This window comes from Danio aesculapii, chromosome 12 (genome assembly GCF_903798145.1).
Source record: "Danio aesculapii chromosome 12, fDanAes4.1, whole genome shotgun sequence".
Taxonomy (NCBI): domain Eukaryota; kingdom Metazoa; phylum Chordata; class Actinopteri; order Cypriniformes; family Danionidae; genus Danio; species Danio aesculapii.
The window spans coordinates 3,130,216-3,145,855 of record NC_079446.1 but is presented as its reverse complement, the minus strand read 5'-3'; the positions used below and the strand labels follow the sequence as shown (position 1 = coordinate 3,145,855).

The 15,640-nt window shown below is 36.7% G+C and overlaps 1 protein-coding gene across 1 annotated transcript in view; it reads left to right on the top strand.

The window, feature by feature from the left end:
• The window catches only part of ubtd1b (ubiquitin domain containing 1b), a 34,581-nt gene extending 21,360 nt beyond the window's left edge, over window positions 1-13,221 (top strand). The window contains exons 3-4 of the mRNA XM_056469047.1: window positions 4,783-5,010; window positions 7,199-13,221. Of these exons, the coding sequence (XP_056325022.1) occupies window positions 4,783-5,010; window positions 7,199-7,581 (611 nt within the window). The 3' untranslated portion in view covers window positions 7,582-13,221. The remainder of the gene's footprint in view (window positions 1-4,782; window positions 5,011-7,198) is intronic.
• The last annotated feature ends 2,419 nt before the right edge of the window (window positions 13,222-15,640 follow it).

The window sequence follows — 15,640 nt, the reverse complement described above, 5'->3', positions numbered from 1 at the left end:
GGCCTCTGAATTGCATATTTGTGTTTTGGATAAATCAGTCGTTAAGTAGTGTTAAATGATTTTAAAAAGGTGTATTTAATATATACAGTTGAAGTCGAGACTTATTAGCGCTCCTCAATATCTCTCTGAGATATTTGCGCATAAAGTAATGCAAAAACGTATCCAACTTAATATCGAAAACGAAAGCTGAATCTGGCTCATGTCCAGGAAAAAGAGGATGTATTGTTACCCTAAATAATTCGCTGGGTCAGTCTATTTAGTAAAAGGCTTTTTTTTTTCCACGTGTCCTCGCGCCCTTCTCAAAACTACTACCAGAAGTCAGAACAGCAGTTCTGAATCCAGCGCGTCTCTGTGGGTCTGCATGAAGAGGGTTCTCGGTTTCTCGCGAACACAGAACCGAGCCCCAGGTAAAGTCAGTGTTAGAAGCACACAGTGTGGTGTTGAATTGGGTCTTACACTCTGGATGTCCCACGATATGCCATCCATGGCCGAATTGTGGACGTTTTCTATGAGGCTCGCACGATGTGCCACACGCCGCCATTCGGTGCCTTGTGTTGCTTAGCAACGTAGTCAAAACAATGTAAAGACCGCATAACGTGAAGTAAATAAGCCAGTAGAGATGTGCTGTTGTTGATCGTGTCAGCACGTGCTACAGTTACAGTAGATTTCCAACGTAATATACTATAACTTAATGTGAAGAGGATGTTGTTTTACCGTGACTGAGTGAATTAAGTCATCAATCAAGCTTATTAAAAGAAATCGCACATGTGATGTCCAGTTCGCACACATCTATTTCTAGTCGCAAATGCGAGCAAAATGGTCGCACTGTCGAGCCCTCCCTGCTGAAAAAAACAGCTTAAACCAGCCTAAGCTAGTTGGCTGGTTTTAGCTGGTTGACCAGCCTGGTTTTAGAGGGGTTTTGGCCATTTCCAGGCTGGTTTCCAGCCATTTCCAGCCTGGTCTTAGATGGTCAGGCTGGAAAAGGACCAGCTAAATCCAACTAAAACCAGCTTAACCAGCCTGGTTTAAGCTGGACATAGCTGGTTTTGGCTGGGCTCCCAGCCTGATTAGGCTGGTCAAGCTGGTTTTAGCTGATCATCTTCCAGCCTGACCAGCTAAGACCAGGCTGGAAACCAGCCTGGAAATGGCCAAAACCCCTCTAAAACCAGGCTGGTCAACCAGCTAAAACAAGCTAACCAGCCTAGGCTGGTTTAAGCAGTTTTTTTCAGCAGGGTGTAGTTCACCACCAAAAAAGCAAAGCAAAGTTTAAACCTGTATGATGTCCCCTCGTCTTTGTCAAATAAAATCCATATTAAAGAATTCAGCATATGGATTAATTCTCTTCATCAACTAGTGGTTAATTTGTTGTCAATTTTTTGATATTGGGTGTTTATTAGTACTTTATAAAGCACATATTCTGCATGATCTTATTTTACATCCCAAATCCTACACAATACATAAACCCAACTACTACCTTAACTATTAATTAGCAGCAAATTAGGAGTTTTGGGCTAAAAGTCATGTTAATAGTTTGTTCTCGCCCGCTACGCCAGCTTCTGCCAGATGGTGAGACGCTTTTGAAAATATTGATGGAAAACCATTAAATGCATATTATGTATGATTTTGGTCATGAAACAACCACTAGATCACTGTTATATATTTTGCTGGTGAAGACCACAACTCCCACGATTCCACACTCAATCATAGCATCATCTAACTACACCTTTGTTTGTTGTGAATACATGCCCTCTAGTGGCAGATATTGCATACTGTGCCTTTAAATGTTGTAAAGTTCACTACAAATTAATAAATTGACCTATTGTAACTATATAAAAGCTTTATATTTAACTATATGTAATGCCATTTCAGTGTATATTCTGAATGTGAATGTGTGTCTTTGCAAAATAAAGCTATACACACTTTCTAAAATATTTTTTCTGATGACAAACTGTTGAACTGTACTAAATATATTTAATAGTGCGGCATATCTGTAGTCATAGGTGACAAAATCTGCTCTTTCTACTTGGCTTAATAATGTAATGCTTGATCTTGTTGTGTAAAACTTTCCTTCCCCAAATTTTCCATTACACTATAATCATTTGTAAGCACTAAATGTCAATTCTTGTTTATTACACTATTACTTTAACATTCCGCTAAGTCTCATGTTTGTTGGCCAGTTTAGGCGTCAGAGAAAAGTACTGATGGAAAATACGCATGGAAAGTCTTTGTCGGCCTACATTAGTGAAGTCAGAAATGCCTTTTCTGTGGAAATGCATGTACATTTGATTCAATCTAACCTCAGCGTAATTCATCAGAAGAGTACGATTCTGGCGCACTTCTCTTTGATCCTCACAAATCATCATAGTATTTCTACAGCAGCTGTAGATTTAGGAAATGCTATATTGTTTGTTTCTCGCACATTAGCAGGGTTTGAGATATATCTGGGTTTGACCTCTCTAAATGATGCATTTATATGATGAATGCCATACAGTGTTGCTTTAGGTTCCATTATTCAATGTGTGCACCTGAATATTGACTAATATACAGTAGACTAGAGTAAAGATGCAAGTGAAATAAACAATGGTTTATGATTGTCTGGGAGTATAGCAATATTCAGGGACACACATTGAATAATGGAACCTAAAGCAACACTGTTTAGCATTCATCATATAAATACATAATTACAATTAATCTTTTTAAAGATGCTAAACATTTTAATTTCTTGAGCCTGAATGCTTTACCAAATCACAAGCTTTTCAGTAACTCTGATTAAACTTTACCATGGCTGCACAAATCATGAGTGTTTCCATAAAATGTCTATTTATAATCCAGTGATGTGACTATTGAGGATAAACGCATGGTGAGATCAATGCTGAAACCATATATTGTGCAGCCCTACTTGCAAATAATAAAAATGTTATTTTTGTTAGCTATTACTAGCTTTTCTGCCATTAAGAATTTTTTTTCAGCTCTGGGTTCGCCATTCTAGCCAATAGCTGAACAGCAACTAATGGGAAGGTGGGGATAAAGATAGAAAGTACCTTGCCCAGTAGTCAATATATTTTCCATCACTGTGTTAATGTGCATTTTGAAGCATCGCATAAGAAATGAGTCACAGAAACCACAATTTTTAAAATAAAAAGTGTCTGTTTAAAAAAATAATAATAATAAATAAAAGCACTCTTGAGGTGGTTTAAAATTTTTGGCAAAAAATGGGAGATGGAAACACATTTGCTGTACAAACCCTGACATAACGAACATTTCAATCATGTGACCAATCAGCTGTCTCTATTACGCTTGCCTTGTTTACTGTTGGTTGCTAAGTTACCATTACTACAGTCCGCCACTCTTGCTAATCTGATGGAAACGCATCTAATTGTAACTAACTAATCTAACCAACTAATTTGAATATGATTCTCCCAAACCCCACCCCTCTAAAATAAATGAAATAATAAACCTTAACACAATGATCATTGACCAATCAGATGTTTCTATTATGCTTGCCTTGTTTACTGTTGGTTGCTAGGTTACCAATACTACAGTCAGCCACTCTGTAAGTCAGTTCCAACTTGATGGAAAAAACCTAATTCTAACTAACTAAGCTAACTTCACTAACAAACTAAGCAACTAACTAAACTAACCTGCTTAAAAATCAGCACATGCTGGTAAGGTATGTTTTGATGCTGGTTTCAATGCTGGTCTTGCTGGTCCCGATGCTAGTCTTGCTGGTTTCAGCGCTGGTCTTGCTTGTCTCAATGCTGGTCAGGACCAGCAGTTCAGACCAGCATTGAAACCAGCAAGACTAGCATCGGGACCAGCAAGACCAGCATACCAGCATCAAAACATATCTTACTAGCATGTGCTGGTATTTTCAGCAGGGTAACCAACTAAGTTGAAAATGATTCTCCCAAACACCACCCCTCAAAATAAATGAAATGAAAAACCTTGACATAACGAACATTACACTCACATGACCAATCAACTGTTTCTTTTATGCTTGCCTTGTTTACTGTTGGTTGCTAGGTGACCAATACTACAGTCAGCCACTCTAACAACCTGGTGGAAACGTACCTAATTTTAACTAACTAACCAAAATAAACTAACCAAGTAAGCTAACTTAACTAACAAACAAACTAAACAATTAACTAAACTAACCAAGTTGAATTTGATTCTCCCAAACACCACCACTAAAATAAATGAAGTGGGAAAAACCTTGACATAATGAACATTACAATCACGTGACCAATCAGCTGTTTCTATTATGCTTGCCTTGCCTGTTGGTTGCTAGGTTACCAATACTACAGTCAGCCACTCTAGCAACTTGGTGGAAATGCACATTATTCTGACTAACTAAATTAACTAAACATAGGTTTCTACACACACCGGCGCCGCAAGTCGGTGGCTGTCCACAGCGCCCAGCCACGACTCGGGACACTATTCATATTTCTGCCGCGCCACAGAGCGCCATCTGATTGGTTTTGTTTCAAATAGCATGCGAATGTGCGCGTCTGGTGTGCGATACTTCCAACTGTCATGTGCGCGCCGTGTCGTGGTGCTGAGCGGCGCATCAGGTGTGTGATGCCTAATGTGCCGAGCGGCTGGTGCTGAGCAGCGCATCCGGTGTGTGACGCCTAATGCACCTAATTCACGTTTGGGATTTATTTATTTTTGTATCTTTTTTTTGGTGAACTTTAAAAGGATTTGCTTCAAATTAAAATGGAAAGGTAATGTTTTTCACGCACAGCATATTATTGGTAATTTACATCTCATGTGCATCTGCAGGTCGTAATGAGCCGCTGAAGAAAGACAAGCCCAAGTGGAAGAGTGATTATCCTATGACGGAGGGGCAGCTCCGCAGTAAGAGGGATGAATTCTGGGATACGGCGCCGGCGTTTGAGGGCCGCAAGGAGATCTGGGACGCCCTGAAAGCGGCCGCTGTGGCTCTGGAGTGCAGTGATCATGAACTGGCTCAGGCTATAGTGGACGGAGCCAACATCACATTACCACATGGTGAGAATCACTGCTTTGCCTAGTCAGTTTGGCTTTTATAGAACTTTTAAAGAATGTTTGAGCTGCACTTTTCTATGAAGCAAAAGATTGGAAAGGTTTTGAGCTTTTAGTATTACATTTACTTCGAATTACATTTACTTCACTACATTTACTTGACCAAAATGGTTGGGGAACTTGTATTTTTTGAGTACATTTAAAGATGTGTACTGTTACTCTCACTCAAGGAAAGACTTTCTTGCTTCGCTACATTTAATGTCGTTCCTCCGTTACTCTCAAATGGTTATAAATATAATTAATTCATGTGATTTGTTTGCAAATATCATGAGCCACCACGTTGGACAGGTTGTGTGGCAAAAGGTTGCTAAAGAGACGCGTCTCTCACTTTCATTTAGTGTGCATAATACCAGTGTGAATGATAGCTGAAGACGTGCAAATCTGTGTCTGTGTTTTCACTCTAAGAATAGTTTCATAATGCGATACACACTGTACATCGAGCTGACATTGCAAGATTACTTACTTGAACCAGTGGACCCAGCCATCACATTATCACCTGGTGAGAGTCGCTGATTAGCCTTATTGGTTTTCTAGAAGTTTGGAAGAATGTTTGAGCTGCACTCTTCCATGAAGCTAAAGTATAAAAAATGTTTGTATGAAATTCTACTTAGTGTATTTTGGGGAAATTGAAATGACCATGTTTTCCAGGAAAAGTGACACTTTAATAAATGTTTAGTTTTAGTTGAAAATGCAAATTAGTCGAATTTTAGTATAAAATGTTATTATTTATTATTAAATTCCTTAATGGGAAATATGACTCTAAAACCTTATTAAACGTATAGTTCACCCAAAGCTGACATTGCAAGATTAGTTACTTGAAGTAGTGGACGGAACCAGCATCACATTACCACATGCTGAGAGTCCCTGCTTAGCCTTTTCAGTTTAGTCGGTTGATTTTCTAGAAGTTTGGAAGAATGTTTGAGCTGCACTTTTCTATGAAACAAAAGTATGAAAAATGCTTGCGAAGTATGAAATTCTGCTTATTGTATTTTGATTTTTTGATTCAGTAATCAGAATCAGAAAGAGCTTTATTGCCAGGTATGTTCACACATACGAGGAATTTGTTTTGGTGACAGAGCTTCTACAGTGCAACAGGATAACAGAGACAGGACAAAAAACAGATAATAAATATATTAAAAAAAATACAAGTAAGTAGTGAATGCAAATAAACAGATTGACAAGTGTATGTACATGTTTATTACTATATACAACGTTATATGTGCAGCTGTTATGTGCAAACTGCCATGTAAAGTGTGTTGTTAAATAAGTGTATATGTGTATAAAAGTGTATGGCAAGTAGTGATGTTGGTTCCACAATTATTATCATCAAGTGTTCATGAGATGGATTGCCTGAAGGAAGAAACTGTTTCTGTGTCGGGCTGTTCTGGTGCGCAGTGCTCTGTAGCGTCGACCAGAAGGTAAAAGTTCAAAGAGGCAGTGTGCTGGGTGTGAGGAGTCCAGAGTGATTTTGGCAGCCCTTCTGCTCGCTCTGAATAAGTACAGTTCTTGGGGAGTAGGAAGGGTTGTACCAGTGATTTGCTCAGCAGTCCGAACTATTCAACATAGTCTTTGGAGGTCGTATTTAGTAGCTAAGCTAAACCAGACAGTTATTGATGTGCATGGTGCAGTTATTGATGTAATGGAAAATATGACTCTATAAAAGCTTATCGAAAGTATAGTTCACCCAAAGCTGAAAATTCTGCCATCATTTGCTTGATTCAAACCTTTGAGTTTCTTTCTTCTGTTGAACACAGAAGAAGATATTTTGAAAAATGTTGGAAACCTGTACCCATTGATTTCCATAGTATGTGTTTTTCCTACTATGGATGTCAGTGGTTACAGATTTTCAGCTTTCTTCTGAATCTTTTTCCGTGTTGGGCGATTTAAACTTAATTAAAACAGAAAATTCTGTCCTCATTTGCTCATCCTTTATATGTTGTTACTCTAAGAATAGTTTCATAATGCGATGCACACTGTATCTAGAGCTGACATTGCAAGATTAGTTAATTGAACTAGGTACTTGAATCATTTTAACTCTTACTCAAGTAACTTTTAAAGTTGCTATTTTTACTTGAGTATAGATTTTGGATACTCTACCCACTCCTGTGTCCATTTGTGTTTTTAATCACTTTAGGATCCCTAACAGAGTGTTATGACGAACTTGGCAACCGCTACCAGCTACCAGTTTACTGCCTGGCTCCACCAGTCAACCTGATCTCTGAAAGAAGCGAAGAAGACCTGTCAGACAATCCCGAACCGCAGACCACCCAGAAGAAAGAGTTTCAGCTGAAGGTTCGACTGTCCACCGGCAAAGACCTGCGTCTGAACGCCAGCATGAGCGACACCATCGGCCTGCTGAAAAAACAACTACAAGCTCAGGAGGACATTGATATCGGCCACCAGCGCTGGTTCTTCTCCGGAAAGCTTCTCACGGACAAAACCCGCCTGCAGGACACCAAGATCCAGAAGGATTTTGTCATTCAGGTCATCGTGAACCAACCCACACCAAACCACTGAGACAAGGAAAAATAAAGGACCAAAACACAGCAGAATCAAATACACACACACACACACAGACACGTATACAAACACACACACACGCGAAGAAAACGAATCAAGCAACTCAATTCTGCTGTTTTAAAGGGAATTCTGTGTATTGAGTCTTATATGGCTTAATTTAAAGGGATAGTTCACCTAAAAATGATAATTCTGTCATCATTTACTCAGCATAAACCTTTCTTCTTATATGGTACACTAAAGAAGATATTTTGAAAAATGTTAGAAACCGGTAACAATTGACTTCTATAGTATTTGTTTTTTCTTGCTATTGAAGTCAATGGTGACAGGTTTTTAGCTTTTTTCTAATTATCTTCTTTAGTGTTCAACAGGACAAAGACTTGTGTAAATAAACATTAAAGAATTATGTTAATCCACATCGGTTTAAACATATTTTGGACAATAGGGGGCGCCACTGTTTTGGATGACATCACTGTTACACCACTACCTGTTGCTAGCATAAAAGCAACACAACTGGAAATACAAAATACTAATGAAGTACACTAAAGAAGATATTTAGAAAAATGTTGCACATTGGTAACCATTTATTGACTTCCATAGTGTTTGTTTTTTCCTGCTATGAAAGTCAATGGTTACAGGTTTTCAGTTTTTAAAATATCTTCTTTAGTGTTCAACAGAATAAAGAAGTGTTTTCAAAAAAACATTATTTTCTTAAAATCCACATCGGTTTATACATATTTGGGACAATAGGGGGCGCCATTATTTTTGATTATGTCACAGTTGCACTACTTCATGTTGCTAGGATAAAAGCAACACAACTGGGAATACAAAATACTGATACGATGTGATAATTTTCAGAAAAACAACACCAGAAGAAGAAGTGTAAAGTATGACTGATGGATTTAGTAATTAGTAAAGCACAACTACTAAAAAAGCGCACAGGTGTAGTAGATCGACGCAAGCGCACACTTAAACCAAATACCAAATTTCTCCATAAAGAGTCTCTCGAATATTGAGAGAAATTCGCTTTGAGAAACGAATGTATGTGAACAAATTACCAATTGTCAATCACTGAAATACAAACTTGCTGGTGATTGGTCAGTAAGTGGACGGTTTTCTCCAGTTATTATCGATAATAAAATCAGATGTAGATTAGCGTCGGTTATAATGTTTATTGTCTAGTGTTTCTTTTCTAAACGTAGATTTCTCTTGATGTTTGGATACATCAACTATACTATACAGATAGTTGTCAACTATACTATAAAGATCAACAGAAGTGAAGTAAATTCATTTATTATCGGTATATTAGTCAAAAATGTCTTAATGTGGTATTGTATCAGTATTTGACTTTTCAGAGTTGTAGTGAAAATTGCAACAAGCAGCACCAGTAGCTCAGCGAGTGCATCGCATATTGCGCACCTAAAATATGATGATTTAATGATGATTGAAATCTGATGATAATCGGAACAAATAATGGCAAGTATGAGCTAAAATTGGATCTAAAAAAATGTTCCCAATTTTTTGTCAAAATGATGGCTCGTCTTAATATCCCATCTCAAACTGTGCACCTAAAATAATGGCACCCCATTGATGATGATCTGAAATCTGATGATAATCGGAACAAATAATGCCAAATATGAGCTAAAATTGGATCTAAAAAATGTTCCCAATTTTTTGTCTAAATGATGGCTCGTCTTAATATCCCATCTCAATCTGTGCAGCTAAAATAACGGCGCCTCTGTGATGAGGATCTGAAATCTGATGATAATCGCAATAAATAATGAGTTAAAAAGCGAAATAACGAAAGTCTGAAATGAAACATCGTCATTTTCACAAGTTTCGACTCTCTTTTCATTATTTCATAATTGGATTCATTTTATTTTTTCCAAACTTTTGTCAAAATGCTGACTCTCCTCTTAGCTAGTTTGAGCTAAAAAGGAAAATAACAAAAGTCTAGAATAAACGTCATCATTTCCACAAATTTCATTATCAAACTTTTCATTATTTTGATTTTATAATTCAAAATTGGATAATTGTTGTTTTTTAAATTATTTTTCAGATTATTGTCAAAATGATGACTCGTCTCAATGTTTCCCAAATCAGACTGTACATCTAATATAACGGTGCACATTGATGATGATCTGAAATCTGAATATGATCAGATTATATAATAACGAGAACGAGCTAAAAAGGAAAATAATGTAAGTCTGGAATAAACGTCATCATTTTCACGTTTCAAGTTTCGACTCGCTTTCATTATTTCGATTTCTAAATCCAAAATTGGATAATTATTATTATTATTTTTCACATTTTTGTCAAAATGATAGCTCAACTTGATATTTCCCCTCTCAAACTGCGCACCTAAAATAATGGCGCCTCTGTGATGAGGATCTGAAATCTGATGATAATCGCAATAAATAATGGCAAATATGAGTTAAAAAGCTAAATAACGAAAGTCTAAATGAAATATCGTCATTTTCACAAGTTTCGACTCACTTTTCATTATTTCAAAATTAGATACATTTTATTTTTTCCAAACTTTTGTCAAAATGCTGACTCTCCTCTTAGCTAGTTTGAGCTAAAAAGGAAAATAACGAAAGTCTAGAATAAACGTCATCGACTCGCTTTCATTATTTCGATTTCTAAATTCAAAATTGGATAATTATTATTATTATTTTTCACATTTTTGTCAAAATGAGAGCTCAACTCGACATTTCCCATCTCAAACTGCGCACCTAAAATAATGGCGCCCCATTGATGATGATCTGAAATCTAGTGATAATCAGACTGATTATTCGACTCGCTTTTCATTATTTTGATTTCATCTTAATCTTTTTTATTTATTTATTTAATTTGTCAACATGATTACTCATCTCAATATTTCTTTAACAATCTGTATAATAATAACAGTTTTAAATAATGAATATTTAGATAATAATATTAAGAAATGAGTATTTAGATAATGAAGATTTCAAATAATGGCGCCCCCTATAGTCCAAAATTAATGCACTTTTTATTCTTTTTAAGTAACGTAAATCATTCATTGCTTCTCTACTAGATATTTCAGTAAAGTCACATAATTTATGTTATTATTAAGCCATACAAGTCTTAATACCCAGGTGTTGTAGGGAAGCTGCATACAGCAAGTCCTCGAACATCTGGAGAAACCAATAAACCACGGATCACATCTGTGCCAACGTGAATTGTGGTCTTAAAGCACACACTGACTATAAGTCCCTCGACTATGCATATCCTGCAAAGTCCAAAACGCGAGAAATCTCCAACTTGAGCTTCATTTTGCACACTTCTGAGTATCTTAGAATAGCCGTGCCTTGAACCGAAGAGTAGATGGTTCTTCAATGCTGTTTGTATTTCGCTTACGAGGCATGTTATACAGATCACATGCTCTGTTTGTTTGTTTTTGTATGTTAAGACTGATGTCTACGAGCACAAACCAGTACTATGCAATCTTCGAATCATTGGAAATCACGCTGGTAATACTCAATCGATGTGTAGCTGATCTACGTTTCCGAAACGTTTTCTGAAAAGGCTCACTGTGAAAATGGGAGTGCACAAAAGACACGTTAATCTGCCAGTGATCCTGCGCATTTCCATTAGCGGCTGTGGGCCTGTAGATTACAGGTATAAAGAAACCGTATAAAGGAAGAATCAGAGACGCTGTCACTTTAAAGGCCGTCTGACTTCCTCTGTTTTTATAGTGCTGTTATGCTGTAAGTGCTCAGGCTGCAATCAAGAGAATATTGATCATATTCTGGGAGATTATATTCTGTATTCTTTATATATTTTTGACTTCTTTTAAGTAGCTTCTTATGTTTTTTTTATTATAAAAGTGGCATTATAGATACAGTTGAAGTCAAAATGATTAACCCTCCTGTTAAAAATATTTCCCAAGTGCTATTTAACAGATTTATTTCAACGTATTTCTGAATATAATAGTTTTAATCGCTAATTTCTAATAACTAATTTCTTTTGTTTTTGCCGTGATGACAGTACGTGATGTTTTACTAGATATTTTTTCCTGGTATTCAGCTAGAAGTGACATTTAAAGGGGGCATATTGTGCAAAAATCACTTTTATAAGGGGTTTAAACACAGTTGTGTGGCAGCAGTGTGTGTAACTAACCAGCGTGTAATTGTAAAAATTAATTAAGGATATTTTTTTATAAGCACACTTGATAAAAACAGTCTCCCTTTGTACGTGTCATCATAGTGGGAAAGCCCCGCCCATTAGTGACCATCTTTCCCTCATTAGCATAAACAACCCTGAGTGAGAAACAGCTGTCCGCCAGTAGTTTTGAGTCTGCCACTATGCTGACACACAGGCATCTGTTGCTCCGCCCTCTTTTGAAATGAGCACAATCTCATTTGGATTTAAAGCGACAGTCATCAAAATTGCACAATTAGGATCAAAGCCTAAAAGGGTGAGTTTCAGAGAGTTATAAAGCATTATTTGTTTAGCATTTTGAGTTGAAATTTCACATACACACTCTAGGGACATCAGAGATTTATTTTACATCATGTAAAAATGCGTATAATTGGCCCCCTTTAAAGGCTTAACAAGGTTAATGTAGGTTAACTAGGCAAGTCATTGGATAACAGTGGCTTTTATTCCAGCCAAGCTGAAATATTATGCAAAAATCACTTTTATGGGGGTTTAAACACAGTTGTGTGGCAACAGTGTGTGAAATATCCAGCCTATATAATCAGACTTGATAGAAAACAGTCTGCAGAAACACTTTGATTGACATTCTCCCTTTCTACGTGTCATCAGAAGGGCAAAGCCCCGCCCCTTAGTGACCATCTCTCCCTCATTAGCATAAACAGCCCTGAGTGAGAAGCAGCCATCTGCCATTAGAGTTTTGAATCTGCCACTATGTTGAGACACAGGCATTTGTAGCTCCGCCCTCTTTTGAAAAAGAGCACAATCTCATTTGAATTTAAAGCGACAGTCACCAAAACGACACAATTAGGATAAAAGCCTAAAAGGGGCAGTTTCAGAGAGTTATAAAGCATTATCTGTGTGGTATTTTGAGCTGAAACTTCACAGACACACTCTAAGGACATCAGAGATTTATTTTACATCTTGTAATAATGTGCATAATAGGTCCCCTTTAAAAGGCTTAACAAGGTTAATGTAGGTTAACTAGGCAAGTCATTGGATTACAGTGGCTTTTATTCCAGCCAAGCTAAAAAGAAAAGAAAATTCAGAAGAAACAATGTTAAAGGAAATACTCAGATGATTTCCTTGCTCTGTTAAACATGACTTGGGAAATATTTGGACAAAGAATACAAAATTTCACATGAGAGCTGATCATTTTTCCCTCAACTGTATATTTGGAGCGTCACTTTAAGAACACATTGCAACATTTGGTCTGCATCTGTAACAAAGGTTATGTGTGTATTAGGAGAGGTTTCTTTTCACTTTCTCATGATTATTCCACCATGTGACTGTCTGCACACCCCACACCGCTTAGAAACAGCTCATTACCTCAACGGCAACTGTTCCTCATTAGTTTGAGTCTCTGGAGCGCTGGCGGGTTCAATATATACGGCTCTTTTCTATCACGCGACTCTGGGTTGCTCTCCTGTGTTTCTATATAAAGATATACACATTGTTGTAGATTGGCCTTTGTTAATTAATTTTTGCAAACTGCTATTTTTCTTTTTGGCATTTGAGGTTAAAATTTTAAGTAAGAAACTTCTAAATCTTCTTTATTTTACAGTCAGCTGCAATATCATTTACTCTCCCTTGGTCCAAACCTCTTGTCAGTGAAAATCATGTGTCCATCAGAGTCAAATGACAAAAATGATCCAAATTTAGGCAAGTTGTAAATTCATTCATTCATTTTCCTTCATTTTAGTTCTTCAGGGGTCGCCACAGCGGAATGAACCGCCAACTTATTCAGCATACGCCCTTTCAGCTGCAACCCAGTACTGGGAAACACCCATATACTCTCACATTCACACACACACACACTACGGCCAGTTTAGTTTAATCAACTCACCTATAGCGCATGTGTTTGGACTGTGGGGGAAACCAGATGCAAACTCCACACAGAAATGCCAACTGACCTAGCCGGGACTCGAACTAGCGACCTTCTTGCTGTGAGGCCACAGTGCTAACCACTGAGCCACCGTGTCGCATCAAGTTTTAAATTATGACATTAAAAAAACGTATTTTACTACTGTAATTATAAAGACACGAATTAAGAGTCAGAATTTATGAGATGGGCTGTAATTATGAGATAAGCTGGTGCTTATGAGATGAATTTGGTAATTGTGAGATGCTCGTATTTAAGATCAATCTGCAATTTTGAGATATAAAGTAAAATGGTGAAAAATATGATTTTAATTTAGGTATAAAGTTTTTATTGTAAGATAAAGTTGGAAATTAAGAAATGTAATTCGTACTTTATGAATTTATAATAGTAAAATAAAGTTTGCAATTACGAGATGCTTGTCTTTGACAAATTAATAATAGTAATTGAGAATAAGTCTAATTTAAATAAGAATTAAAAAAGCTTTGACAGCTCATTATTGTGAAATGCTAAAATAATAAGTCGGATGTTGTAATTATGAGAAAATAATTCAAACATTGCTGAAAATGTCAGCGATTATGAGATAACATTGAAGTCACTGAAGTAGTTTATTTTGTAAGTTATAATTCTGACATTAAAAGGGATATAATGAAATTCAATTCACCTTTATTTGTATAGCGCTTTTACAATGTAGATTGTGTCAAAGCAGCTTCACATAAAAGGTCACAGTAAATAGGAACAGTGTAGTTCAGTTTGTAGTGTTTAAGTTCAGTTCAGTTTAGCTCAGTTCAGTGTGGTTTAATAATCACTACTGAGAGTCCAAACACTGAAGAGTGTATAAGAGTACGTTTTAGATGAGTCTGGCAAAAAATGGATTCATAAGTTCACTTAATCTCATAATTCCAACCTTTTAATAAATGATGTTTTGAAGATACGTCTCTTTTTTTTGTTGTTGCATATTTTGTTTCATTTGTTTAAGTTTAGATCCTGAGGGCAGATAAAGTGACAATTTACATTTTCATATAAACAAACCTCGAAAATTCCCTCAAAGTGTGAAGCGCATGTGGAAAATCATGCATCAGTTCTGGAGCAAAACCTCAGATCATCGATTAGAACAAAGAGGATCTGTCTGAATGTATCTGCGTCATGATTTACATGCTCTGATAAGAAAGAAACTGTACACAGAAATGTGTTTACTCCTCAAATCCCGCATATTATGCAAGCTTTTTCGTCCAGGCTGGCAGTGGTTTGACCTCGAAAAACAGGTCTGAAGGAGAACCGTTCCTGCTGCCATTATTCAGCACAATCTGAAACCCTCACGCTTTGACAACAGCCCAAATACATGCACTGCTGTTGATGAAGTCAAAACCTTCATATTTGCTTTTGGATATTTATGCAACTGTATTTAGTTTGAACAGAAACATTTTAACCCAAATAGACATTCAGAAGAGATTTAAAAGGGTTACGATGCGTGAGCTTGTTTTAGTGGATCTAAACACAGGAAAAACTGAACTCAAACATACATTTGACTGACGTTTCTAGGTTAAAACGAACACTAGGGGGTGCTATAATACAAACAATTTTAGTTTCTTTTCACATTAATGATATGTACAGGAACATATCTAGGAATAAATAATTATTGTGTGCAGTTCTTTGCAAAACACCAAATACATATGATAAAACAACTTAACAGTGTTTACGATGTGTAACGGAATATATTTGTATCACCTGTCTATCTCCATATGGACCACTTTTCTGGTGTGGTGAGTTTAGCACTCACTTTTTTGTACGGGGCTGTACACGTTCACAAAAGAGATTAAAGCAATGTAAAATCAAGGTAAAACTATATGGTTGCTCTGCACTTTTACGTTTGATTTTGAATGCACTATTGGTTGGGTTTAGGGACGATATTAGGTCAGTGGTTTGCTGGTCTAGGTGATCTCTACGACAAGGCCTGCCTTCTGGTGGATGTGTACAAGTTCAACAAAATAAATAAATAAA